General features: G+C 47.1%; 2 protein-coding genes across 3 annotated transcripts in view; one reads left to right on the top strand and one right to left on the bottom strand.

Annotated features, from left to right (window-relative positions):
- Positions 1–14,407, top strand: part of PANK4 (pantothenate kinase 4 (inactive)) — an 18,369-nt gene extending 3,962 nt beyond the window's left edge. Inside the window, exons 4-19 of the mRNA XM_063177196.1 lie at positions 954–1,137; positions 1,639–1,731; positions 2,856–3,009; positions 3,674–3,855; positions 5,191–5,272; positions 6,362–6,462; positions 7,066–7,221; positions 8,050–8,162; positions 8,654–8,741; positions 9,594–9,745; positions 10,159–10,214; positions 10,658–10,707; positions 11,861–11,968; positions 12,113–12,213; positions 12,641–12,709; positions 13,896–14,407. Of these exons, the coding sequence (XP_063033266.1) occupies positions 954–1,137; positions 1,639–1,731; positions 2,856–3,009; positions 3,674–3,855; positions 5,191–5,272; positions 6,362–6,462; positions 7,066–7,221; positions 8,050–8,162; positions 8,654–8,741; positions 9,594–9,745; positions 10,159–10,214; positions 10,658–10,707; positions 11,861–11,968; positions 12,113–12,213; positions 12,641–12,709; positions 13,896–14,109 (1,903 nt within the window). The 3' untranslated portion in view covers positions 14,110–14,407. The remainder of the gene's footprint in view (positions 1–953; positions 1,138–1,638; positions 1,732–2,855; positions 3,010–3,673; positions 3,856–5,190; positions 5,273–6,361; positions 6,463–7,065; positions 7,222–8,049; positions 8,163–8,653; positions 8,742–9,593; positions 9,746–10,158; positions 10,215–10,657; positions 10,708–11,860; positions 11,969–12,112; positions 12,214–12,640; positions 12,710–13,895) is intronic.
- Positions 14,335–26,611, bottom strand: LOC134429820 (probable glutamate receptor). Of its 2 annotated transcripts, none has more exons than XM_063177197.1 (11): positions 26,462–26,611; positions 24,822–24,911; positions 23,215–23,246; positions 22,174–22,233; positions 21,267–21,446; positions 19,703–19,929; positions 19,328–19,425; positions 18,652–18,869; positions 17,890–18,115; positions 17,234–17,481; positions 14,335–16,015 (listed from the first exon to the last, which is right to left on the bottom strand). In XM_063177197.1, the coding sequence occupies exons 2-11, from the start codon at positions 24,892–24,894 to the stop codon at positions 15,914–15,916; spliced, it is 1,464 nt and encodes a 487-aa protein (XP_063033267.1). In that variant the 5' UTR covers positions 24,895–24,911; positions 26,462–26,611; the 3' UTR covers positions 14,335–15,913. The 2 variants fall into 2 exon arrangements, with proteins under 2 accessions (XP_063033267.1, XP_063033268.1); XM_063177198.1 differs by having other exon boundaries at positions 24,822–24,908.

The raw sequence follows: 26,611 nt of genomic DNA, 5'->3' as shown, positions 1-26,611 counted from the left end.
TCATCTTTTAGATTATCTTTGCAAATTTCTTATTTCTCCTGATAAGCTGGGCTTATTTCACACCAGCCCCCTTTAGTACCTTATTGGCTGTACTAAAGATGAATTGATCAAGATAAGGAGGCACTTTCCCCTCTTATCTCATGTGGTGCCTCTGGTTTAGGTTTTTATTTGGTTCTGACACGCTCAGCTTTTCCCCAGCTCCAAACCAGAGCAGCATCTCCACCATGGAACACACAAATCATTCTGCAGTAGTTGAGATGAGTTTGTGCCTTGTTTGTGTTTCCAGCAAGCCTCAGGATATTTCCTGTAGGAATTTCCATTCAGAGACACAGAAGTTCACAGAAATCAGTGTGTGTTATCTGACTTTTCAATCATCTTCTCTAAGTTTTGTATCACATTCCCAGACCTCACACTGGGGGTATTCTGTGAATCCTGCTACTCTTGTGAGAAGTCTTTTCCTGTGTTTGCTAATCCCACTTGTAGGCTCCTCCCAACCCCTTGAATCTGTCCTAAACAAGTGCTGAAATGTTGAGGGGGCCTTTTGTGCTTTATTAGAGTCAGGGGAAGAGAAGCAGGCAATTATTCCACGTTGGGAAATTGTTTTTTGAGGTTAATTTCCAGCTGAGCCTCCTGACCTACTTTATGGCAGGGGTGCAGAGCCCATGAAAGGAGCAGGGCAGGAAAGGAGCAGTGTAAACAAGCAAACAGGATTATTTTTAATGACAACATGATTAAAGTTACTGTGTAACAGAACCCCAGCCTGGGCTCCTGGCATGGGAGGGGAGCACCAGGCCATGTGCAGATGGAGGTTTCTTGTTTCCATGGAGTTGGGCTTGTGCCAGCTGCTGTGAAAATTCCCCTCTGCAAAGTCTGTGCAAAAATCCTGCTCCAAAAACAAAATGCCTTATCAGGAGGGCTGGCACAGTTATTTAAGGCTTTTTCCTCCCCCTCAGAGTTGATAAGGAAGATGTAATGACCTGCCTAATTAAGGGGTGCAACTTTGTGCTGAGGAACATCCCCCACGAGGTGTTTGCTTACCAGAAGGACTCAGACACAGAATTCCGCTTCCAGACCAACCACCCCAACATCTTCCCTTATTTGCTGGTCAACATTGGCTCAGGGGTCTCCATAGTCAAGGTGAGTGGTGCCCAAAATGCTCTGCTGGAGATTTGATAAAGGTGATCTGAAACCTCTCCCTGGTTCAGGTTTGTTCCTGGGTAGTGCAAGGTTTAAAAATAAAATTTTGCCCTTTTTAAAGTTTATTGAGTTATTTCTATTAATTGAAGCGTTTTGAATGCTTTTCTATTCACTATATTTTTAAAATTACATTTAATGTGATGTTTAGAGAAATGATTACTCAATGAGGACAAAGGCTGTCAGATCAAAGTGATTTTTGTTTGTTGAAGAGACCAAGTTTAATGTCTATATTTAGCATTATTTGCCAAGAATTAAATACAAAGATTTCCAAAACTGCTTGTGGTGTGTGTGCAACGTTCCCTTCTCACCTGCCTCTTCCACAGTGGAAGGATTCCATCTCCACTGATTCCACTCCTCCAAAACCCTGCACACTCTGACATTTAAATGTGTTCAACATTATAAAAGGACTTTCTGAATAAATCTGCCCTGTTTGACTCACAGGTAGAATCAGAAGACAAATTTGAATGGATTGGGGGCAGCTCAATTGGAGGTGGAACCTTCTGGGGTCTGGGAGCTCTGCTCACCAAAACAAAGGTACCCAAGTGTCTCTTTTAATGGGGTGGGATTAAATTAAATGCTGGGAGGAAACCTGAAATGCTTAATTGTTAGGTAAGAAGGCTGAGTCCTGGGCTTGTGTTTATATTTTTGACACTTCTGATGCATAAAAGGAAGTTTTACATGAAAAGAAGATACTGGTGGAATATAGGGACAAGAATTAGAAGATGCTTATTGTGACCAAAAGCAATCAAGGACAAATGATGGACAAGAGCCTCCTCAAAGTAATTTTTTATTCTCTTTTCAACTTAAAACACCAGCCCAGTTCCTGCAGCACCGTCTGCAGAAGAAAGCAGGGTGCACAGAATTGCTGCAAAATGTCTGGGAGCTGACAGGAGAAATTTTGCCTCATGGTTGGTTCTTTGGTTGCCAATTCAAATTGAAATCCTGGGCTGATGAGCAAGGCCTGACTTAGTCCTGCTCATGCTGGGCTTCCCAAAGAGCCACGTGGCTTAAATGAGTGTCCTAAATGTCAGCAGTGTGGGAAAAGCTTGAGTTACAAATGCACCAGATAGGAAAATGTCAAAGGGAGGGCACAGCCTGGGCTGGGCTTTTGGGTTGATGCTCCTAAAGAAGAGATCTTAAACCATGACAGTGCCTGCTCTCAGTTCTCTCTTGGTTTTGTAGAAGAAATTCAAGTTAACAGGGTTATAAATTAAGTATTGGCATAATGGAGCTTGCCTGCAAGTTTAATTTCAGGGGCAGTAAAGGCACACTGAGACTTTTTTCTCAAACTTCTCTTTTATTGTGCTTTAGCAAGACAAAATTCTGTTTCCTCTTAGTTCCTGTGTTTCTGAATTCCAAGATAAGGGATGCCATGAGGCTTCTGACTGTTTTATATGTGCTGACCCACCCTAATTTTCAAGGGAAATTCAACAAAATATCTGCAGATAATAAAGGTTGATTGTGGTTTTCATCTTTAAAGGAACTCCACTTGAGATCTGTGTGTTTGATCAGTGTGGATACATCCTTGTAATTAGGAACAGCCTGTCTTTGGCTGGCAGGGTTCATTCTAACACTGATTTTGGGCAGTGAAGATGCTGCAGAGCTCTGGCTCAGGTCAGAGATTTTCCTGTAAATTTGCCTGTGCTTCTCACCCTCAGAAATTTGATGAACTGCTGCAGCTGGCCTCAAAGGGCCAGCACACCAACGTGGACATGCTGGTGAAGGATGTGTATGGAGGTGCCTACCAGACCCTGGGGCTCAGTGGGAACCTCATTGCCAGCAGCTTTGGGAAGTCCACCACAGCAGACAAAGGTACTGGGATCAAAAAGATCTCCCCAAACATCTCCTCTGGCTCTTGGGAATTAACTTTATCCTGATCTAACAAATAGAGCTGAAAATAATCACCAGCTTCTTTCATGATCTTGTGGTTTGCCTGCACAATATTGATTTAAAATATTATTCAGTACTGCTTTAAAAGCAGATATTTATATTTTCACTTTGGGATTGCCTAAGCCAAGGGAAAATTAAAAAATAGCTGTCTGGTTAGCCTGGGGTTAATCCATTCCTGTGGGAAATAGATGTGGCTTTCTGGGCTGCAGAAAGGCCCTTTGGCAGTGATTTATTCCAATTTGCAGTATCTTAATGAAATACTTGCAGTGATTTCAGGCCGGGAGGGATGGATGAACCCTCACCCCTGGTTCCTAGAGAGAAGAAATGGATTCCTGCCACCCAGAAGTTTCTTTTCAAGAAATATTTCACATAGGCTTAGTGAGGGCTTTTTTAAAATCAAATCACACTCCTCCTTGTTAGAAGTACATTATATATGTGAGATTTTTATTTTCTTCTCCCCACATAAAGAAAACTGCTCCAACCCTGGATTTTTCTTTCCCCAGCTGCAGGTTCAGTTAGAAAAGGACAGCCCACTGCAGCTTCCTCACTTTGTGTCTCATTTGCTTTACTCTCCCTTGCCTTCCAGAGTTTTCCAAAGAAGATATGGCCAAAAGCTTGCTGCACATGATCAGCAATGACATTGGCCAGCTGGCCTGCCTGCATGCCAAACTGCACAACCTGGATAAAATTTATTTTGGAGGGTTTTTTATCCGGGGCCACCCCGTCACCATGCGCACAATCACCTACAGCATCAACTTCTTCTCCAAGGTAAGGAAAACACAGGCTTCCCCACAGCAAAGTCACATTTTAGGTGTTTTTCTAGGCTGTTGGGATACCTTAATAAATGAATTTGTACATGAAGTAAGCTTAGAATGCTGCTCCTTAGGTAGGTAAGGCAGGGATGTGTTGTGGGAGGGGTGAAATCAGTGTGAAATGTCTGGGAGTTGTGTCTGGCCCTTTTTCCTCTCTCCCTACCTCCCTCTCTCTCTTTTTATTATTATTTTTTGATTGACAATCTGTCTTGTAGCTCCAAGTAATGAGTTTCCACTGTGTTCTTAGATAGTCACCATCATTATTCAATTCCTCTTGCTGATTTGCATCTTTCCACCCCCAGGCCATGCAGTGTGGGGTTGTTGTGCTGAGGCACTTGGCATCAGTGGGGTTTTGTAACTAAAGAGAAAATCAAACCTCAAACCAACCAAGCTGAAGTTCTTTGCAGGTTTTGAAGCTGTGGAAAATACTGAAGATTTTTGGCTAGGAGAAAGGTCCAATCCACAAGCTTGTTAATGGTTGTTACAGGTAGATTAGTCCTGAACTTTGGGAATTTATAGAGTAGAGGACACCAATTTTTTCTCATCTCAGTGCTTTATGCAAGAGACTCCTGTGTGCTGCCTTTTCCCCTCTTTATTTCACCATTGTTGGCCCTTTCTGTTCCAAGAAAGCCATTGCAAAACTGCAGCTTTAGGTTGTTGTAAGAGACACTTTGCCAGGGATTGAAATCCAGATCTCCCTGTGAGCTGGAGCTGCTGTTTCCCAGTCACTGCTGAATTCCTTGGAAAAGGAATTCCGTGGAAGAGGCCACGTCTCACCCAGCCTGGGTGAGGCTTCTCCTCCCCAGCATTCCTGTATTTTGCATTAATAATTGGATTATTTGATGGGGGAGTGCTTGCCTGTGGGCAATGCCCAGCGTCTGTGTGGTGTTGAAGAGCAGTGCAATAAAATAAACACGAGGAGCAGCTTCCCAAAGGTGTTGTTGGCTGCAGTGGCACACACTCACCTTGGCAATCCCATTTCCAGCCTGTTTGAAGCAAGAGGAGTTGAATATTCATGGAATGATGTTCCTGGGAAGGCCATAGACCTCACACCACTGGTGCATGGGTGTTTTCCAGCTGGGTGATAACTGGGGGATGAGGTGTGTGAGCAGTTCCTCCCTGAGCTGCTCCAGAAGCACCATTAGAAGTTGCTGAATGTGTGAGAATGTAGCACAAATGACTATTACCATCTTCTGGTTGTTTCTATTAAATTAAAGTGTGAAACTAGTGACAAAGAAGTGCCTGTTAGCCCTCAGGGACCATCCAATTGCAATGTTTCATATTGTGGCAGGGAGAGGTTCAGGCATTGTTCCTGAGACATGAAGGCTACCTGGGAGCCATTGGGGCATTTTTAAAAGGAGCTGAACAAGACAGTAAGTACAGCACTGCTCTGTTCTGTATATGCTGTGTTCTGAAATGTCAGTGTACTGTCCAAGTTTCTCTTGAGAGGCTGCATGTAAGCTGTTGCCTAAATAAATCCATTTGGCACTAATAAACACAGATGCTGGGCTTTGGTTTGATACGTTCTGGCAGGGACATCTCAGTTTCTCACTGGATTTCCTGCTCACCTTTGAGAGGACAGCAGGACTGGGCCTTTCTCTTCTCTGCACTCCTACAAAGAACAGCCACAGCTCTAAATCCAGCTGGAGAAATGTGGGTTTGGAGAGCCTCCCCCTCTTTAAGAGGCCACTTCTGAATTCCTTTAATGTGCTGAGGAAGACCAGCATCTCCAAACTGTTTGTCTGAGAGTGAAAAGCCTCCCAGAGGAGACCCTTCTGTCCAGATCCCTTGGATTCAGGCTGCTTTGGTGGAATTCTGCCTGTTCAGTTTTCCTTTTCCCCTGTGGGTGTACTGGCAAGGCAGGCAGTACATTGGTTCCAGTGGTCCTTAGCTCAGCAAATATCAAACACACCTCCAGAAAATGGATGTGGAATTCTTTTCCTGCCCATTTGATAGAGATGGGCAAGGAAGCAGCTACTGAGGAATTAAAGACATTGCTTCTGCAGCATGAACTGTACATCTGAGCTCATTAAACTTTCCTCAAATAAAGCAAATCTGGAAATAGCTTTAGTGTTTCTCTGAAGCTTACATTGTGCTTTGGGAGTTCTGTAATACTATTTTGTTAATAATGGATCTAGATTTAGAAATAAATGCTCAGTGGTAGTGCTTTGAAGGCATGCTGATTGATGACAAGGAAATGGGGTTAAAAATAATGATTTTAGAACTTAAATTGTCTCTTGTCTCATTCAGGTTGAAGCTCCTTGGAGCAGGTAATTCATTGAGTGGTTGAAACATCTCTTGTGGGGGTTAGAGGGAAAAATTCTTTCTGCTTTTAAAGACAAGGGGAGCTGGCTTGTGTAGTGCAGCAGCTGCTCAGAGGGATGCTGGCTCTAGACTCACTCACAGCACTATTCTCAGTTTTATTTTCAGATTATGTGTGTCTGTGTCTTTCTCTTTTCTAGATCCAAACCAGTACAGCTGGGGAGAGAATTATGCTGGGAGTTCTGGGCTCATGAGCACATCCCCTGATGTTTCCCCCTTGCAGAGAACACGCAGTGGTACAGTATGTGCTGTCTTTCCTTGCCCTGTGTGTGTTCTCTCAGCACTGCTCACCTGGACATGGCTGATCATTCTCCTGCTTCCCAGAGAAGTGCCCAGTGTGCTGTTGGTGTGGTGTTGTCTCCTGTCCTGTGTAGTGCTGAATGGAATATTTCATAAAACAGACCGGCTGCTACTTTGTCTTGTTCTCTTCACCAAAGTTGGGGGAATGCTTGTCTCTCAGCTGGATTTTGCTGCAGCTGAAATAGCTCAGAATTTGGAATGTCATGTTCAGCCATCTTGAAGCAGTGTTAATTTGCTTCCTGTGAGAAGAAAAATACAAGATTGGACAGAAGGGCACAAGCCCAGTCATCTCTTAAAGTCACTGACAGTACAGCAGCTCTGATTCCACAGTGGATTATTTTCACACTGGACAACTTCTGTCTCTAGGGTGGGCATGGATAAAATAATCCACAGAGGGAACTGGATTATTTATGATGACCTATAATTGTCTGCAAATCTGTCAGTCTTAACAGTGGCTGGACTTCTGCAGCCCTTGTGCTAATTTAATTCATTATGAATTAATTTCTGAGTGAGTTCTCATCCATCTCTTTCATTTCTCCCCTAGTTTGACATGCTGGAAATGGACAGATTGGAGAGACCACTTGTTAACCTGCCACTGCTGAAAGACCCCTCCACCTATATCCCAGACACTGTTGACCTCACAGATGATGCCATGGCCAGAAAATACTGGCTCACCTGCTTTGAGGAGGCACTGGATGGGGTAAGAGTCACAGAATAGACCTGTGTGAGTGACACAGATATTTAAGAAATAAATCTTCTATGGAGCAGCATGTTTGTCCTGTGTTTGTCCTGGCAAATGTTCCTGCTGTGGCACCCCTCTGGAAGGCCAGCCCCTCTTTCCCTGTGGCAGAGGGAAATTGTCCCAGTCTCTTAAAGAAGGGCTTGACCCCTTCAAAGGCAGAAATGTTCTTTTGTGGTGCTTTTTTTTTTTTAGCTCCTGAAAGGTGTTTTCAAAGCATTTCTCTCTCCAATGGCACCTGGACCTCTCTGTACAGAGCTGAAGCAGGACAGTTACACAACCAAAGGCCACAGATCCTTGGGTTGTTCCTCCTCTGGGAGCAGTCCTGCTGCCTCACAGACACTTTTCCATGGGAAGGGCACAATTGAACCAGGCACAAATTATAAATTATTTTTTCCTGCTCTGAAGCTGATTCAGGCAGTTCACTGGAGTAAACAAAAAGGGAACACAAGGGGTCGATGTGCACCATTAAATTTCTGCTTCTGTTTCTCCTTTAGTGTATGAGCATTGTTACCTTTTTTCCCCTCCTCTAAGTAGTTAGAACTTGTGCTTAATTTCTGACAGTACAGTCTGGAAAACAAACTTTAACTCTTTTGGGATGAAAAGAGCCATTAAAATTGTTATTTACTGTTTGGAATGAAGGGAGGCTGGGAGGTGCTGTGTGGGAGGGAGCAGGCACAGAACAGGCAGGCAGATGGAGGGGTTATTGCTCAGACTGAACTTCACATCAATTCCAGGAAGAAGAGTTAATTTGGTAACTCCAAAAGTGTTGCCTCTCTCCTCTGCCAGGTGGCAAAGCGAGCTGCAGCCAGCCAGCCAGACTCTGTGGATGCACAGGAGAGAGCTGAGAAATTCCGCCAGAAATACTGGAATAAGCTCCAGACACTCAGGCAGCAGCCCTTGTAAGTTTTTATTTTCCCTTCTGCATCACTTGCTGCTTCTTCTGAGCACTGAAATCCCACCAAAAGCTAACCAGGTTGTGAAGCAGAGCAAACAAAGCCAAGCAGGCTGAAGGCTCAGATGTGCCAAACATCCTCTGCACAGGCATTTTGGATTTCATGTCTTAGAATTTCTCTGCTCAACTCCATCTTGGCAGAAAAATTGTTATAAAAATTTATATGTGGTTATTAAAAATAGCAGCAAGTTAATTCTGAACATTTTCCCTCATTGTATTTAAATAATCTTATTGTGGATTTTCGAATTTAAGATTATTGAATCTACAATAAATGATCTTAATTGTAGATTCAATAATCTTATGGTAAAACCAGGATTTAGCACCCGGGACTTTCAGCTTCATGTGAGGGGCTGTGACTTACAGTGGAAACAGAGGGAAAAATAACTTTTTCTGTTTGAAGTAATTGATTTGTTTTCCCCCCCTTCTCCCTTTTTAAAGTGCATATGGTACCTTAACAGTCAGGAGTCTCTTGGATACAAGGGAACACTGTTTGAATGAGTTCAGTTTTCCAGACCCCTATTCCAAGGTGAGTTCAAGACACTTTTCCATTCATTACCCCTATGCATCTGCTTTCTCTCTGTGTTTTGTTCTGTGACATGAAATGATTGGGGAAAGGACATTCAAGTCATTATTTCTCAAAAAACAACTTTCTCTATGTCCATTCCTCACCACTTGTTTGTGTGACATATAAATAACAACAGTGCTGGTGGCTGATCCAAGACTCTTTTCCTGACTTTGACATATTTCTGCAAATATGAGAAAGTTCTCCCTGGCTGCACTGTCAAGTGCTACCTTCACTCTGAGAAAGGGATAAAAGGGAGGTGGCTTTTGCTTCTGTTTGCTTCTTGTAATTCAGACAAATTTACTGCCAGGACAAGATTTTGGTACCCAGAATCATTTTAAATTTTCTAAGAAATCTCACCCTGTAACACTGATCTCACTGGAGACAGAGAAGGAAGAAAAACCTCAGAGCTGCTGAGAATTTGGGATGATGCAAAAGAAAAAATAAACACCCTTCAGATGTTGTGGGACTGCTGGTGATGGTTTCCTAGAGTTGATGCATCATTTTACTGCCACAAGGGTTTTGTGTGTCTGCTCTCCCATTCTTGCCCAAGAGCCATTTCCCAATATGCTCAAGGTCTGTTGCACCTCTAACTTGCTAAGAAAAGCAATTCTTGGGCTATAGATTATATCTGGCACTCATGACACTTTTTGTGAGAATCCAGGAAAGTTTTTCCTTGCTCCTAAGTACACTGACAATAATTGGTTGGTCCATGAACACAGAGGAGATGCTTAAAAGTGGCCTTGGGACTGAGACAGCCAAAGCTGGGTAAGAAATGTTGGTCTGTAAATCCAGTGTTTTCTGTCTGTCTTACAGGTAAAGCAGAAAGAAAATGGAATAGCCTTGAAGTGTTTCCAGAGTGTGATCGAGTCCCTGGACTCCCTGGGCTGGGAGGAGAGGCAGTTTGCACTGGTGAAAGGACTCCTGGCAGGGAATGTCTTTGACTGGGGAGCAAAGGCAGTCTCAGAGTAGGTGTTACATCCTTTAACAGCACCCTTTAAACTACAGAATGTAAAAAATTCCTCAAAAGTTCCTCAGTCTCCCCATCACCACTGTTACAGCCTGCAGCTGGTTTAAGTCATTACATTTCATGGTGGTTTGCAGACCCCAAAATGGTTTTTTTGCCTGTACCCTTCTGCCTGCAAACATCTGTACATTGCTGAGGCTGTTTTCTTCTAGCATCAGAACTCTGATTTAATTCCTGACGAGCCTTTTGTTTTTAACATGATCACAAAATACATTTCCCAGTTTTGGGACCCACAGACACCCCCAGTACAAGCAGTGCAGTGAAATTGCTGGGCCCCAGCTACAGAAATGTTTGAATTCCACTGGTGTGAGGTGGAGGTGTTGAGCTGTGCCCTTTGTCTCTCTCTTGTCCCAGTGTTCTGGAGTCTGAGCCACAGTTTGGGTTTGAAGAAGCCAAGTCAAAGCTCCAAGGTAAGGGGAGATCCCTGCTGGTGGTTGGGGGTAATGAGGGAATGGAATGGGGTTCAAAAAATCATTAGGGCTTGCTAGGGTTATATAAATGCAGAGTTTTAATTAAACCTTCAGACTCTCTCCTTAAACTCAGAAATGGTCACTCACTGCTGTGTCCCTGCCAGGGAACAGAGTCCTGGGGGTTCACACCCAGCTCACAGCACTCACACAGAGCTTCAGTGTGAAAATTCCACTTCAGGCCTCCTGTCATGGAGCCACTCCCATAACAGAGCTCAGGAACTCTGCCAGCCCTCACATTTAACTTTGGAAACCTGAGCTCAAATGTTTCAATGCTTCAGTGAGTGCAGCATGAGCCTCCTGCTTGTGCCATGTGCAGAGTGACTGCTGATAAGAGTGAGTGGCTGCTGATAAGAAATGCTGACACTGCTCTGTCTGTGCCACAGAACGTCCCTGGTTGGAAGATTCCTACAGCCAGTGGCTGGAGCGACTGAAGGTACGACCCTGGGTGGCCCTAAACCCACTAATTAACCCCCTTAATCATCAAACCACCTTGGGAATTGTGGGGTTTGAGCAGACTCTGTTCAGACAGCCCAAAACAAACCCCAGTAATTCACCATAAAGAAAGGAATAAAGGAATTAGTTTAAAATGTGCTGCTTCCCTGAATTCCCACTGGAGCCCAGCTGCTCCAGAGCCTCCCCTCCTTATCAGGGCTCCTGTTTCTATACCCAGAGCCCTGAATTTAAACCCCTGGGGCCAAATGTAGTGTTTGAGCTGTTCCTCCCCCTGAGTAGCCAAGCTAAACCTGGCATGAATGTAGGAGCTTGCTGGAATTAATGAACTTACCAATTAGGAAAGGTTTTTTTTTCTTTTTTTCCCATGTGATCTCTTTTACCATTTAATTAAGATTAATTAAAAAGCTTTTGTGTCTCTGTGTAAATCTCTCAGTTGAAAATGGCTGCTTAAAGGTTGGGGATGGGCAGACTATAGCAAATCATTACATGCTCCATCCTAAAACAAAGCACCAGCTAATCTTGTGTAACAGGGATAATTAGGGAACTACAGGCACTGTCCTGTCAGGTTTTATTAGGAATTCAGCATTTTTCAGTTCTTCTGCTGGTATGAACTGGAGTGAACTAAGTTTCATAACACCAGGTTGAGAACAAATGAAGAGGTTAATGGAGAATAGGCAATATCTTTTCATTTTAGGATGTCACTGCCCCCACAGTCCATGCTGCCCTTTCCTGGCAGAAGGGAATGCTGTGCAGCCAGCACCAGGCTGGCTTAAAACACCCTCCAAGGTAGGTCCAGCTGGCACCCAGCACGTTCAGGATCAAAGCCTGGCTCTAGAGTTAGGCCTGGTTTTAAGTTGGCAGGTGGAGGTTTTACTGCTGGAGTTTGAGAGCCCTGTCTCAAACACAGCACAGGAGCTTGAGGGGTGTTTTAAAACAGGAACTGTTTAAACCCCTGTGCAAAGGCACCATCAGGGAGCCCCATTCCTCCTGTTTGTGTGCTGGGGGTTTGCTGCAATCCAGACCCCAAGGCTCAGGTGTTTGAGGCTGTAAAATGTGGGAGGAGTCGCTGTGAATAACAAACTGCCCTGAGGTGAGTGGTGCTCCATCCTGAATGCATTGGTTTTCTCTTGCAGGAGGGTCCCCCTCATAAATGTGCCTTAATTTTCGCAGATAACAGTGGGATAGACATAATTTTAGGAGTCTTTCCTTTTGTCCGAGAGCTCCTTTCTAGAGGGACAGAGGTGAGTGCTTCTCCCTGCCCATTCCTCTGGAGTTTCGGTAACTGCTGGCAGGTATCACTGCCCACCAGCAGGACACTCCTCTGCCAAACTGGGAATGATCCAAGCACCTGGAATGCCAGGGCCTGACTGTGTGACCTCCCCCAGGTGATTCTGGCCTGTAACTCTGGCCCTGCCCTCAACGACGTCACCTACAGCGAGTCCCTGATCGTGACCGAGCGCATCGCGGCCATGGACCCCGTGATCCAGTAAGCAGCACCCCTGTCCCTGCCACCCTCCCTGGGGACAGCCCAGCCTGGCTTTGCATCTCTCTCTTCATCTCCAACTCCAGCCTCAGCCCAAGGCAGAGCTTTTGCTTTCGTTAAAGTGAAAAATTTAGAAATTGGGTCTTTCTGGCACGCCTGTAGTTACATTTCTTTTTGTGTCTTCCCCTGACAAGCACTGCAGCTGCTCTACCAGGAATTTTCTGTGTTAATAGAGGCAAATCCATGTTTGTCACACACAGAGTGTCCCCAGGAGAGGATGCTCAAGGAAACATTGTGTTTCCTGGTGAAGTCCCTGCAGCAAAGGAAGCCTCTGCAAAAGAGGGTTTGATATTCCTGCTCCTCTGGCTTATTCCCAGATGTGCAAGGCCCTGCTGAAGCAGCTGTTTAATATTTTTGTCTTTTTTAACAGCTCTGCACTGAGGGATGAGAAGCTGCTGTTGGTTCAGACGGGCTCCAGTTCTCCGTGCCTGGATCTGAGGTACGTGGGCAAAGCCCCACTGTGTGATTGGTGTCCCTCAGAGGCAGGATGGTCAGAGGTTTGGCTGTGGAGCATCCCAGGCACCCTTCCCACTGGGAATCACTTCTGCACACCCATCAGGAGGTGCTTAGTGTGGGTTTACAGAGCTGTGACACTGCTCAGGCCTTACAGCCCTTGGTGAGGTGTCTGTGTGCAGGACACAGCTGGGTCAGGAGCTGTGGTTATGGCTGGTGCCAGATACTGCAGGTGGCCAAAATCCCTTGGGACAGAAGCACCATTTCACCCTGTTTAACCTTTTCTGATCAGTTCCTCTATTGGAGACAGAATTTACCTGTATCAAAATCCCAGCTTGGGTGCATTTAAACAACATTTCAGTCAATCCCCTTGGCTTTCAGGGGCTGCTGTTTGTGGGCACCAGAAACTCCATGGAGAGTCCCAGTGGGCAGCTCGGGGCAGCTCTGGGGTGTGGCTGCAGGTGTGGCCAAGGTGTGACCAAAGTGTGGCTGCACTGGTGGCCATGGTGTGGCTGCAGCGTGGCTGAAGGTGGAGCTGGCATGTGGCTGCAGGTGTGGCCACAGTAGTGGCTGAGGGGTGGCCACAATGTGACCGTGGTGTGGCTGCAGGTGGAGCTGGGGTGTGACCAAAGTGTGGCTGCAGTGGTGGCCAAAGGAGGGCAGCAGTGTGGCTGTGGTGTGGCTGCAAATGGAGCTGAGGTGTGGCCATAGTGGGGCTGCAGTGAGGCTGCAGATGGAGCTGGGGTGTGGCCATGGTGTGGCTGCAGGTTGGGCGAAGGTGTGGCCGTGGTGTGGCTGCAGGTGGAACTAAGGTGTGGCCATGGTGTGGCCACAGTGGTGGCTGAGGGGTGGCTGCAATGTGGCCGTGGTGTGGCTGCAGGTGGTGCTGGGATGTGGCCGAGATGTGGCTGCAGGGGTGGCCAAGGTGTGACGGAAGTGTGGCTGCAGTGGTGGCCGCAGTCTGGCCACAGCGGTGGTGGAGGGGTGACCGTGGTGTGGCCGTGGTGTGGCTGCAGATGGAGCTGAGGTGTGGCTGTTGGTGGAGCCAAGGTGTGGCTGAGGTGTGGCTGCAGTGGTGGCCGTGGTGTGGCTGCAGGTGGAGCTAAGGTTGGCTGAGATGTGACCAGAGTGTGGCCGTGGTGTGGCCTCACTGTGGCCGCTCTGCGTTGCAGCCGCCTGGACCAGGGCCTGGCCGTGCTGGTGCGGGAGCGGCAGACAGACCTGGTGGTCATCGAGGGCATGGGCAGGGCCATCCACACCAACTACTACGCCGTGCTCAGGTGCGAGAGCCTCAAGCTGGCCGTCATCAAGAACTCGTGGCTCGCCGACCGCCTCGGGGGCAAAATCTTCAGCGTCATCTTCAAGTACGAAGTGCCCTGTAAATGATGGAGCTGGCACGGCCCACGGACTTGCACTAGTTTTACTTTAACTGTAAAGAATGTATTTTTATTACAACAGGGACAAGAGTTCACAGGAAATTCCGTATTTATATTGTGCTTTTGTGACTTAAAAAGCGACAATATGATTCACTCTATAGTCTACACACTCAAATATATATATGTATATCACTCATTGTTTATTTTGGTAAGTGTTTATTTTAATGCTGCAGTATTTGTGATGAAAAGACTTTATTTTTTTGTTCTGTGAGACATTCATATAGAAATATATTTAAATGTCAATGAAACCTTTTTTTATACATCTCTGCCTACTCTGCCAGCAGTGACACAGCACCTACCACATCGTTTTTAACTGCTAAGTGAACCTGTTGTTGCATTTCCTGATGTTGCATTTTTAGCTTTTACACTTACCTAAATCCCTCCTGCTCTGTGCAGCTCAGCTGATGGAAGGGCTGATCCACCTTCTCACCCCACAAACACTGCTCGGGCTGTGACTGAGCCAGGGCTGTTGCAGTCTGAGTTAAGGACCAGCCCTGGTTTCCCAACACCTGAAATTCCTAACCCCTTGTTTGTTCCCATTAGCAGGAGGGATGAGGGAGGGAGTCCTGGAGGGATGAGGGAGGGAGTCCTGCAGCTGCACTGAATTCCTTCACAGCAGCTGAAGCTGAGTCTCACTGAATACCCTCCCAGGGAATGAGCAGTGCTGGGTTCAGGATCACCCATAACTCCCCATCCTTAACTCCCCTGGTTTCTCTTCCCTTCAGTTTTCCCTCCTAGGACTGACAAGGATTGGTGGTTTTGTTCCTGCAGTGCAATTACAGCCATTCTCAAGGAACCCAATTTGTTTTTTCCCTCCTTCAGCTGTGCAGTTGATAAATGGAGTGATTTCACCACCAATTTGCCCTAACACTTAAATGCCTCAGTCATCCCAGCTCTGAAAGGGAAAGCTGCTTAATGAGGAAGGTGTTTAACATGCAGCTGAGAAAACTGTTCCCCTGAACTTCAGCATTGTTTGAGAGCAGGGGAGTGATGCAAAACACCCTCACATCTCCCCTTGCAGGGGAGCTGGGGCTCTGCTGTGTTTGACTCATCCCCACATTCCTTCCCTGCTCTGGTACTGATGGATTTCCACTGTCAATCCTCAATTCTTGGGCAACAAGAACAAAACATTGTCACTCCTCTGCTGGGAGGGGTCAAAGGACAAGCCCTGCCTGGCATTTCTTAGCTCAGGTGCCACCTTGGTGGCAGGGGCTCCCGTTTTGGGGTGCAGGCAGGGCCTGTTTGGGGTTACACAGCAGCCCTGTCAGTTCTGATCCAGGAACTGCCTTCCAGGGACCAGCCCCTGCTGCTCAGGCAGGGCAGGGTGAGGCTGTTTAGAGCTGCAATGCTTAAGCTGCTGTTCCTGATTATGAGACAGACAAGGGCTTTAATGTTCCACGACTGTTCCTCACACAGGAATTGGTAGCAGAGGCTTCACATTAACCTGTCCCCAGTCACTTCCTCCTCCAGGCCTTCATGGACTTACAGGGTGAACTTCAAACCTAAACATGGATCCACCATCCTGGCCAGCTCTGCTCCAGTTTATCCATTTGTCACAGCTCCACTCTACCCCTAAGCAATGCAATTTCTTCCAAGCCACTTAATTTCCTGTGTCTGCAGCTCCACCACCACTCCAGAAGTGCTGTGTGTGTGTCTGTAATTAGCAAACTAACACTCTAGGCTAGCAGAAAAACATCTTCCTACACTGATACAGCTCCTAGGACGTGGCACAACCCTAACACAGCAAAAACTCCTCAAGCATTTGCCTTCCCTGGCGCGTCCTGGCTTTGTCTGGCAGCTCCTTTTATGCGTAGACGAGTGCAGATTTCTTCTGTGAAAACAGAGCAACAAGATTTCTGAAAGAGAAATGGGAGAGAGAAGGCTGTGGGTGGTTGTTCTGTGGATCCATCCTTTCCATGTGCACGTTGGGAGGGCTGGAGAGCAGGAGCACCAAGGGGCACTGGTGCAGTTTCACTGTGTGTGTTTTCCTTGTCTGATGACTAAAGAACAGAAAGAACAGCCACCCCTGGGAATAAACTCATTAAGGATCATCTACTGTCCTCTCTAACACCCAGGGCAGTGCAGTGCAGGTTGGCTGACTTGGGAGTTCAGGGAATGTGATTTAATTTGGTTTTTGTAGGGGAGGAAAGGGGTGCTAGGGGTTTATTTTATTTCTATACATTACATTTATGCTGTTCAGGCTACAAACCCATCTCCCACAGCCCAAGCTGTGAAATTTTAGCACTTTAAGGAGTAACTGCACAGCCTCCCCTCACCCCTTGCACAGCTTTCCTTAGAAAACCAAGGTCAGGGTAGAAATGCTGGTGCAGGAGGGACGTGGGGAGGCAGGACAGGAGCTGGGCCCACCTTGGAAAAAGGAGGGACACAGGGGGACAGGACAGGGTTAAATACAGGAGCCAGGGCCCACCTTGGAGGAAGGGGGGACACAGAAGGCAGGACAGGACCTGGAGCAGGAGCCAGGTCCCACCTTGGTGGAAAGAAGGAAATAGGAACATAGGACAAGGTACAGGGCCCACCTTGATGGAAGGAGAGACATGGGGAGGTAGGACAAGGTGCAAGGCCCACCTTGGAGGAAGAAGGGACATGGGGATGCAGGAAAGGACCTGAAGCAGGAGCCAGGGCTCATTTTGGTGGAAGGAGGGATAGAGGAAGGGATAGAGGAACACAGGACAAGGTGCAGGGCCCATCTTGGTGGAAGTGGGGGACACAGGGAGGCAGGACGAGGTTCAGGGCCCACCTTGGTGGAAGGAGGGACATGGGGAGACAGGACAAGGTGTGTAGGGCCCACCTTGGAGAAAGGAGGGACACAGGACAGGGTTCAGAGCAGGAGCCAGGGCCCACCTTGATGGAAGGGGGGACATGGGGAGACAGGACAAGGTGTAGGGCCCACCTTGGAGAAAGGAGGGACACAGGACAGGGCTCAGAGCAGGAGCCAGGGCCCACCTTGGTGGAAGGGGGGACACAGGGATGCAGGATAGGACCTGAAGCAGGAGCCAGGGCTCGTTTTGGTGGAAGGGGGGATAGAGGAGCACAGGACAAGGTGCAGGGCCCACCTTGGCGTGCGCGGCCGCGCGGCGGCTGCTGCTGGAGAGCTCGGCCAGGGCGGCGAGGATGCCGAGGGCGAGGCCGATGCCCAGCGTGAGGAAGAGCCCCCCCAGGGCCGGCGGCTCCAGGGGCCCCCAGCGCTCCCGGCTCTGGCGCAGGCAGCTGCTCTCCCACCATTTGTTCCTCAGGTAGTCCAGGTCGCCCGACTCGCGCAGCTTGAGCACGGCGATGGACAGGGGCTTGGTCCAGGGGGATGCTTGGGGAGAGAGGAGAGAGAGGGGGATGGCAGAGCCCCCAGCCATGGTTTAGTTAAACATTGCTAAAGGGGGCAGAGGTGTCACTGAACGCAGCCCCGCCTGCCAAAGGCTTCTCCTGGCTAACAGTGATCCTGCCCTGGCCACAGACCCTGCCCTACCCACCTGTGGGATAGGGGCAGAGCAAAGTGCTTTGGGAAGAACATGAGCAGACTGTCCCCTGCTCTGCATTCCTGGGGCCAAGGCCACCGGGAGATGGAATATTTGTGGATTAGAGTCCAAACTAAGAGCCAGTGTAACTCCCCACAGAGCAGCGACCCCGCCACGCAGCGTTCTCAGTCTGGTCACCCTGACAGCGGTGCTGGCTCTCCCTGTGGGGTATCCCAGAGAACAGAGGGGACAGGACTCACCCTGGGTAGTGGCAATGCCAAAGCCACGGGCCCCGATGACCTCGGGGGCCCTGATGAGGTTGCAGTGGCGCGCGGCCGCCAGGTCCTGCGAGATGGACTCGCCGATGAAGGCGTAGTTGGAGTCCATCACGCGCTGCACGGCCTCCTGGTAGGTCTTGACCAGCACGTGCTCCCTCCTCTTCTCCATGTACTCGTAGATCATCTGGTGGATGGGGTTCTTGGAGTTCTGCAGCACAAAAATCCAAGTGTCAAACTCAAACATCAAGCCCAAGTGTCAAAAAATCCAAGTGTCAAACTCAAGGGTGAGACAACCACCAAACAAATTAAAATCTGCCTGTATGTGCAAGGGTTGTAAAACAGTTTGGAGAAGAAGAGCATTTAAACCATTTGTGAACCCTTGCAAGAACAGATTGTCCCTAACACTGGGGACAAGCATCACCAGGGGTACAAGTGTCACAGATGGCACTAAGGTACACAAGGGCAGCCCCTGAAGGGTAGAGAGATTTTCAAAGGAGAATTCAGAATAAAAATAAGAATTCTGTGCCTGCTTTCCTGTGAGAAGAGGTGGAGGAAGGGCTGAACAGAACAATAATCAATAATAATCAACAATAATGAACAATATTATTTGAAGTATGCCAGGAAAACTGAGGGAGTCAGCAGTGGCGAGGGTGCTGTAGGGGGTACAAGGCCTGAGCTGTGAGACAGCCCCAGCCCTGCAGTCCTACAGCCCCTGTGTGTGGGCACAAGGAGATTTCTCTGCACCTTGAAGTAGTAGAAGGTGGAGGAGCCCTCCAAGGTCCCGAACTCCAGGTTCCTCTGCTTGACCAGGTCCTCGAAGGTCTGGATGGGGAGCTGCTCGCTGCCGGAGCTCAGCAGGGCCGTGAAGTTGGCGATGTAGGCGGCCAGCAGGGCCAGGGTGAAGAGCCACCAGACCACAGCAATGACCCTCACCGACAGTGCCTGGGGCCTGGGGGTGGCACCTGCACCACAGGGAGCCAAAAAATCACATAAACCACACAGGAGGGGATGTGGAGCCAGAGATACACCACGAACTGCAGATACACCAGCCTCAGTTAGAGTTCACTTGAAATAAAGGCAAATTGCAAATCTGCCCTGCAGCTACGCAGAGCCTGAGCCTGGAGGGTCCATCTGTGCTGCTCTGGGCAGGGCTGGAGCAGCAGCAGTGGCACAAAGCTGCACAAAAATTCTCCTTTGTACAAAGCAGCCATGCCATGCTCAGCTGGGCATTGCCCCAAGCAATGGTTGCCCTGAGCAGAAAATATTCCCCAACCAGAATCAATCACCTGTAAAAGCCCAGCAGGTCTGTGCTCACACCTTCCCAACCTGCTTTACTGCTCCAAGTGTCCCTGCTAGGACACCTTTTCACCCCAGTGTCACAGAAGGAGCTGGGTGCACCATCATCATCCTCCCAGCTCACCCTGCAGGGCCAGTGCTCCTGCTCCAAAGCAGAGGCTGTTCAGGAAGGTGAAGTGGTTCTCTTCATTCTTTGGCTCATTCCACTCACAGGGGCTCAGTCTGTGGGAAAATGACAGGGTAAAACCAGATATTCAGAGGGAAAAAAATAAAAATAATCCCCATCAAGAGATCTGGTGTTCCTCACAGGGAGATCCCGCTCATAATGCTGGCTTAATCTGACAGGGTTTAAGAATTCTTAGCCCTTGTACTAGAGCTGCACAGGAGGTTCCTCAGAGCAAAAGGGGAAAAAAAGCAAAACTCCTGGGATTATCTGAGCTGTTCATAGGTAAGAAAGGCACTGACTTGAACACAACCCGTGAAAGAAATGCATTTGTACCTGGCAACAAGGAAGAGGCAGAAGCAGGTGAGCAGGTAAGCAAACAAAAGAGCTGTCCAGGTCTCCTTGCTGAAAGGGGACAGGAAGTGGAAGAAGGACATGTCCTGCGAGGCCGTGTCCTTGCGGAGCAGGATCCCGATGCCAGTCTGCAGGAAGGGGGTGGTGAAGGACACCACCTCCTCCCTGGCTGAGGTGACAGTCAGGGGAGCCACTGCAATGTCAGCTTCCTGCCAAGGAGACAAAACCAGTCAGCCACCAGCCCAGGGAACACTTCTGTCCCTCGGTCATTTCTGTCCCTCAATCATTTCTGCCCCTTTAAACATTTCTGTCCCTTTAAACATTTCTGTCCCTCAAGCAGGTGCTCCCCTGGCTGCGTAGGCAGGTGCTCCATTATTACAGAGCTCCATTATTAAACTTAGAACTTCCTAATATTTTACTAGATATACTTTTTTGTTACTTAGAGAGAAGTATTTTAGACATGCATTAATACACAAACCATTATTCTATTTGTTCTTACTTTTCAATTTCTTATAAATGTTTTCTACTGACAAATCTTACAGTTACAGCTTAGCTCTAATCATAGTTCTACTGGCTCTAAAGCCTGCCTTTTGCAGCTTTCCCAAAACCCTCTCATTTTAAAGATTCCCACAGAAATGGCATCACATCACCAGGTCAACAGCCTTGGGATGTGACCCCCAAGGAATAGGACATGTTTCCCATGAATGTGTATTTATATTTTTAGGTATTCAATACTCTTATATACTTATAGATAAAAGGACTCTGTAATCACCTGTAAATTGCAGTGTGTATTTGGGAGCTATCCCACAATAAACATACACTTTCTAACTTTAAACTGTCAGAGAGGTTTCATCTCTCACAGTTGGATATGGGTACTAAATCAACATCCATATTTTGAATAAATCACAGTTGGATATTGGTACTAGATCAACATCCATATTTTGAATAAATCACAGTTGGATATTGGTACTAGATCAACATCCATATTTTTAATAAATCACAGTTGGATATTGGTACTAGATCAACATCCATATTTTTAATAAACCACAGTTGGACATGGGTACTAGATCAACACCCATATTTTGAATAAACCACAGTTGGATATGGGCACTAGATCAGCATCCCTATTTTCAATAAACCACAGTTGGATATGGGTACTAGCCCAACACCCCTATTTTGAATAAACCACAGTTGGATATGGGTACTAGATCAGCATCCCTATTTTCAATAAACCACAGTTGGACATGGGTACTAGACCAACATCCCTATTTTGAATAAATGGTTGGATATGGGTACTAGATCAATACCCATATTTTCAATAAACCACAGTTGGATATGGGTACTAGATCAGCATCCCTATTTTCAATAAACCACAGTTGGACATGGGCACTAGCCCAACACGCCTATTTTGAATAAACCACAGTTGGATATGGGTACTAGATCAGCATCCCTATTTTGAATAAACCACAGTTGGACATGGGTACTAGCCCAACACCCCTATATTGAATACCCCACCCCTGCAGGTGCCTGGGACAGGCTCCCTTACCCTGCGGAGGATCTCGCCGATCATGCCGCTCCAGTTGCCCCCGGCCGCCACGGCCCCGTACTGGCCGTCGCCCACCACCCTGACCCGGTACTGGAAGCGCAGCATCCCCGCCAGGGCCGCCAGCAGCTCCATGCAGTATCCCTCCAGCTCTGCTCCCCGCACCATCACGTAGGGATCCTCCTGGGATGGACGGACGGACACACAGCCACGTCAGCCCAGGGGGGTTCAACCCGGCCTTGGTAAAACTGCCTCGATATTCCTCTCCACTTTTCTATTTTTAAATATTTTTTCCTCTTTTTTTCCCCTTTTTTTTTCCTTTTTTTACTTTTTATTTTATTTTATTGATATCAACATTTTCCAAGATCTTTTCCCCCTCAAAATTCTCAAATTCCTAAAGTTTCTCGCAATTCCGGGAGGATTTTTTTTGATTTTGGGGATTTTAAAGATGCGAAATCCATGGAAATTCCCAGGGTTGCCTCGAACCAGGGGGTTCTCATCACAGCCCCCCCCAAAAACATTCCAGAATTTCTAAAATTCCTAAAAATTTTTTACTCCCCCCCTTTACTTTTACTTATCTTTTTTTTTTAATTGATATCAACATTTCCCAAGATTTTTTCCCCCTCAAAATTCTCAAATTCCTAAAGTTTCCCAGAATTCCAGAAGGATTTTTTGGGTATTGGGGATTTTTGAGATACGAAATCCATGGAAATTCCCAGGGTTGCCTCGAACCAGGGGGTTCTCATCACAGGCCCCCTCCAAAGAAAATTCCAGAATTCTCAAAATTCTCGGAATTGCCAAAAATTCCCTACCCGCCCTTTAGTGAAATTAGGCTCCTGACATGGTTTTGGGTGGGAAAAGGAGAATTAGCCTTAAAAAAAAGCTGCTCCCTGCCCTGTCAGGGCCTTACCAGGATGGTTGTGACAGTCAGGGTTGGAAGTCCCTCTCCTGTTCCCCGAGGGTCCATGCCCTGCAAAGCAGAAATTGAGGAACTCTTGGGTTTTAAGGTTTTTCAAAGTTATTTTAGGGTGACCTGGGAGGTGCAGGGGGGTTAAACCAGCCCTAAACCTGCAGGGGCTGCTGCTGTTTCCTAATTAATAAATCACAGCGTTTCACTTCATTGCCTGCTGCAAACAAAAACCGCTGCAAATGCTGCTGCACATCTTCGGATGGTGCGTGCAGCCTCCCCAAGAGACCAATTCCTGCTGCAGACAAAAGAATTAGCAGCCAATTAAGGTCTCATTAGAGAGCAATTCCAGGAGACACAGAACAGTTGGAAACCTGAGAGGAGGAGGAGGAGGAGGAGGAGGAGAGGAAAAGTGGCTTCATTTGTGTGAGTTAAAGATACATCTTCCAATTTTACATTCACTCCAGAGGATTCCTCATCAAAGGCACTGCAGGGCAATTGAAGCTTTTTCTAGTGAAGTGTCAGATTTTGTGAGGTTTGTTGGTCTTAAATGTGTCTGCTTATTGGAAATTACAGGGTGATTTTTCTAGACAGAGAGAGGATGTATATATGTGTGTGTGAATATATAAATATATAAATATGCAGTACAAAACGTGCAAAAGAAAACTCAGTCCTTCCAAAGGATCTTGTTTAATTCTCTCTGTGCAATGGAAGGGTTTGAGGGACGAGCTTTGAGTGGAAAGCTGTGATCACAAGTTCCCCAACTCTACCAGCCATGAAGACAAGGGCTGCTGGCAGGTTCTTCCCTGGGGCACAACTGAATTCTGAGCTCTGTACAAAAAATTCAGCCAAAAAAAAACCCCACAAAAACAAACAAAGGAAAACAGCACAGAGACACAGCCAGCCATGAACAGAGTACTTAAAATAATAACTCTTCAAAGATGAAAATATTTTACATTCTGATCACTATTTCTGAATTAAATATGTAAAATCATCAGCCCCACGCCTTCGTTAGTCGCTCTGCACTAATGAACTCAGACATACCTTACTCATAGCATCATCATTCCTCCCAGCTCCTGGAAAAACACAACAAAATCAGATTTGTGTGGGGTTTGTGTTCACAGCTCCTCATTCCACAGCGCACTGAAATAATCAGAACAATCACCCCCAACTCCCAAACTCCCTTTGCTTCCTCCCCCAGGGCACAAAAGAAGGCAGAGACAGCAGAGAGGGGCTCAGGAGGTTCTGGTGTCACTTAATGGTGTCATTGATGTCCCTCAGCCTCTGAGGGAGTCCTGCACAGCCAGTCCACCCCTGAGGAGGGGCAGCACCAGCTCCTCTTCCTCACACAGCCCAGACCTTCCTCCTTTCCTGCCAAGCCCCATCTTCCCCTGAGGAAAAGCCAAAATTTCCTCCTCACCCACTGATTTTTCTTACTCTTCCTTTCCCCTGCTGCTGGCAGGTTTTGCATCTGAGATGCAGAATTAAAACCACAATTTTGTCAATATATTGCTCATTAATTGCCCAGGATGATTTTTCTAGAATCTGCTTAGCATTGCTCCCTGGACTCAGAGAATTCACAGCACAAAAGCCAAAAATCCCTCAAGACAAATTTAAAAATGCAGGATGTTTTCACTCTTTCCAGCAAAAGCTGTGAGTTTTCCTCTAAATATAACAGCATATTCATTCATTATGTATTTATTTCTCCTTCTTTGGTGTTGAATTTTCTGGCCTTGCGCTGAACTCCACATTATTGTAAAACAAAACCTGTTTTTTCCCTCTCCACTACACTTCTCCATGGGGGCTGGAAATCTCCACAAAGGACTTCTCTTGTCTCCCTTTAGAAACCCTTTAAAGCCAGCAGCAGCTTTTGGAGGCCCCGTGGGGTTCCTTGGAAGGCAGCAGGGCCTTCTGAGGGCTCCAGCTCCCAGCTCAAAGCCCCTTTGTGAGCCCTCCTGAAAGGCCCAGGGGCGATGGGGCTGCAGCACCAACCCCAGGTCATGGCAGGGACGGAGCCCAGCATCGAGGATTCTGCTGGGAATCCTCCTGGAAATCCTGGGATTCCTCCTGGAATCCTCCTGGGAGGCTGCAGCAGCACAGGATAAGGGAAAGGTTCATCCCTCCCTTCCCCATTGGTTGTAGGAAGAGACTGTGGCTGTAAAAAATCAGCTTTTTCTTGCTCCTGCTACCCTGGGCTTGCCCAGCCTTCCAAAGGGAGGCTCCTGCTGGATTCCTGGGCAAAAAGCTCCTGGCACTGCTCAGGACTGGCCACCTCCCCTCAGTTTTCTCCCCCATCCTCAGCACACCTTGCTGCAGCTAAGGGACCATAAACTCACAGAAATGCAGCTTTAACCACAATAACCACACCTAAACCCACCCATTTTCCTTAGCTTTTTTCATCTTCCCCCATCTCTGCCATCTTTTAGCAGCAAAGACACTTGGGGACATCAAAGACACTTGGTGGCACTCACAAAGTCCCAGCCACCAGGCGAGCCCTGGGGAATTTCTTAATAACCCACTTTAAAAGCAAATTCTGAGATTAGGACAAAATCCTGCAAGCACTTGCAGGTAAAAACTGAAGGAATTAATGATTTAAAGAAAAATAAAAGCAGGTTTGGGTGCAGGCAACACTTCTGGATGCTTTTCCTCACCTGCCTGGCTTGATTCCCTCAGGAGCAGCAGGGCTGTGAGCACACAGATTGTGATGTGAAGTGATTTATCCATGGGAGCAGCAATTCCTGCTGGAGGTGAAAGGCAAGCAGTTAAACCTGGTTCTACAGTTCCCCATCACTGGCTGAGAGCACTTTGTGCTGGATTTTCTGCTCCTTTTTCTGTGGAGCCACAATTCCAAATCAAGTCTCCAGCTGAAAACAGTCACTGCTGAGCTCAGCCAGAACAAACACTAAAGAAAGGCTCTGGTGAAGTCCCCACTGCAGCAAAAAGGATGTGACAAACCTAAAAAAAGGCCATTTACCCACTGGTGGTTCTCTCCCTGTGGGTTTTCCCCCAGGGAAAGGGCAGAAGAGGAAGCAGCAGCAATATTTTAATGGTATTTGTTGTCCAACAAGATACAGGACACCATTACACCAGAAATTATAAAAAGTAAATTTAAAATGCTCAAGAAAACTTAACATTTATCAGAGTGTAGGCAAAAATATACTACATGTGGCATTACTGGCAAACACTGGATTTAGGGATCTTACCTCATCAGCTTTTAGGAAATTTCCCAATCCTGCATCCCATGAAAACTCAGCATTACAGCTCAGCACTTCCCCTCATTCATTTCCCCTAATGAGAGAAATAACTCAAACCTCCACAGGAGGATCTCTCCAGGTTAAATTTCAATGCTGATTTTGTTGTTGCTGCTGTTAAAATATTCTGCCAAATGGGAAAATGGTGATCCTTGTGAAAGGATCCCAGAGGAGAGGACTGAGATCTGAGCTGATCCCACAACACTTGTGGGAAATGGATTTGTAAGGAATTCTCAAAACCTGATAGAAAGCTTATACAGTCTTGTACATCTGTATGCAAATACTGAGATGAGGTGTGCTGATTTAGGAATGGAATAGAGATGACATTGTTGAGAGATTGAACTAGAAATAAATTTCAACAAGTTTCAAAATACAGCCTTGCAAAAAGACCAGATATTTTAGAGAATTAGAGCTATGAAAGATGCATTGCATTGTAACCAGGAAATGGGCTGGCTTCTGATGGAATGGCGTTGAGTTTTACATCTCCTGTGTCTCACAAGAGACTGATAATGGAATAAAAACTTTTAAAACTCCTCTGAGCTGCCTCATCTCTGTAAAAGCTCAGAAAACCAGCAAACACTGACTTTATCCTACAACTGCTTTTTAGACAAAGTAGTTGCTGCTCTTGGCTGTTGCCACAGCAGCACAAAAACTGAGCAGCTTCAACCACAGGGAAAAAAATATAAAAATTGAAAAGAAGCAGCAGTCTTCAGGCTGAGCTGTGCTTTTCCTGGTAGGTTTAGCCTCTAAATTCCTGTTCCTTTCCTCTGACAATTTGGTATATGCAACAAAATTAACTTCTGTTTCAAGTGGCCTCTTATAAAAAACCCCAAACTGATCAGAGCTCCTCCAAAAAACCCCAAACTATCAGAGCTGGTACTGCCGGCATCGCCGCGCACAGAAAGTTGTTAAACACGCTGCTTATCTAAAAGCACAAACAGGGTACAAATGTGGGTTAAAAAGCCAGGAAGGAGCTGGTGGCAGCGGGCTTTGCCCCTTGCCAGAAGCAGAGCCTGAACTGAAGACGGTTTCTCACTTACAGCGACTCCCTGGGGCCGTCTGTCTGTCCGTCCGTCCGTCCGTCCGTTCGGGATGCCCGGCACAGGAGTGAGGATCCTGCAGGTTTGGGCATCCCTTGCTGGGTTAAATACCCGGGAGAGGAGGAGGAGGAGGAGGAGGAGGAGGAGGAG

The sequence above is a fragment of the Melospiza melodia genome, chromosome 26 (genome assembly GCF_035770615.1).
Source record: "Melospiza melodia melodia isolate bMelMel2 chromosome 26, bMelMel2.pri, whole genome shotgun sequence".
NCBI lineage: Eukaryota > Metazoa > Chordata > Aves > Passeriformes > Passerellidae > Melospiza > Melospiza melodia.
Note: the sequence above shows the minus strand (reverse complement) of the source record. Positions and strands in the feature narration are given on the sequence as shown.

What these genes read in the sequence shown, in the direction of transcription:
- LOC134429820 (XM_063177197.1), bottom strand. Translation starts at nt 24,894, where the DNA reads ATGGATAAATCACTTCACATCACAATCTGTGTGCTCACAGCCCTGCTG. An exon ending in GAGGGAATCAAGCCAGGCAG is followed by an intron (nt 23,247 to 24,821) that starts GTGAGGAAAAGC and finishes GTGTTTTTCCAG; the next exon opens with GAGCTGGGAGGAATGATGAT. An exon ending in TCGGCGAGATCCTCCGCAGG is followed by an intron (nt 19,930 to 21,266) that starts GTAAGGGAGCCT and finishes TCTCCTTGGCAG; the next exon opens with GAAGCTGACATTGCAGTGGC.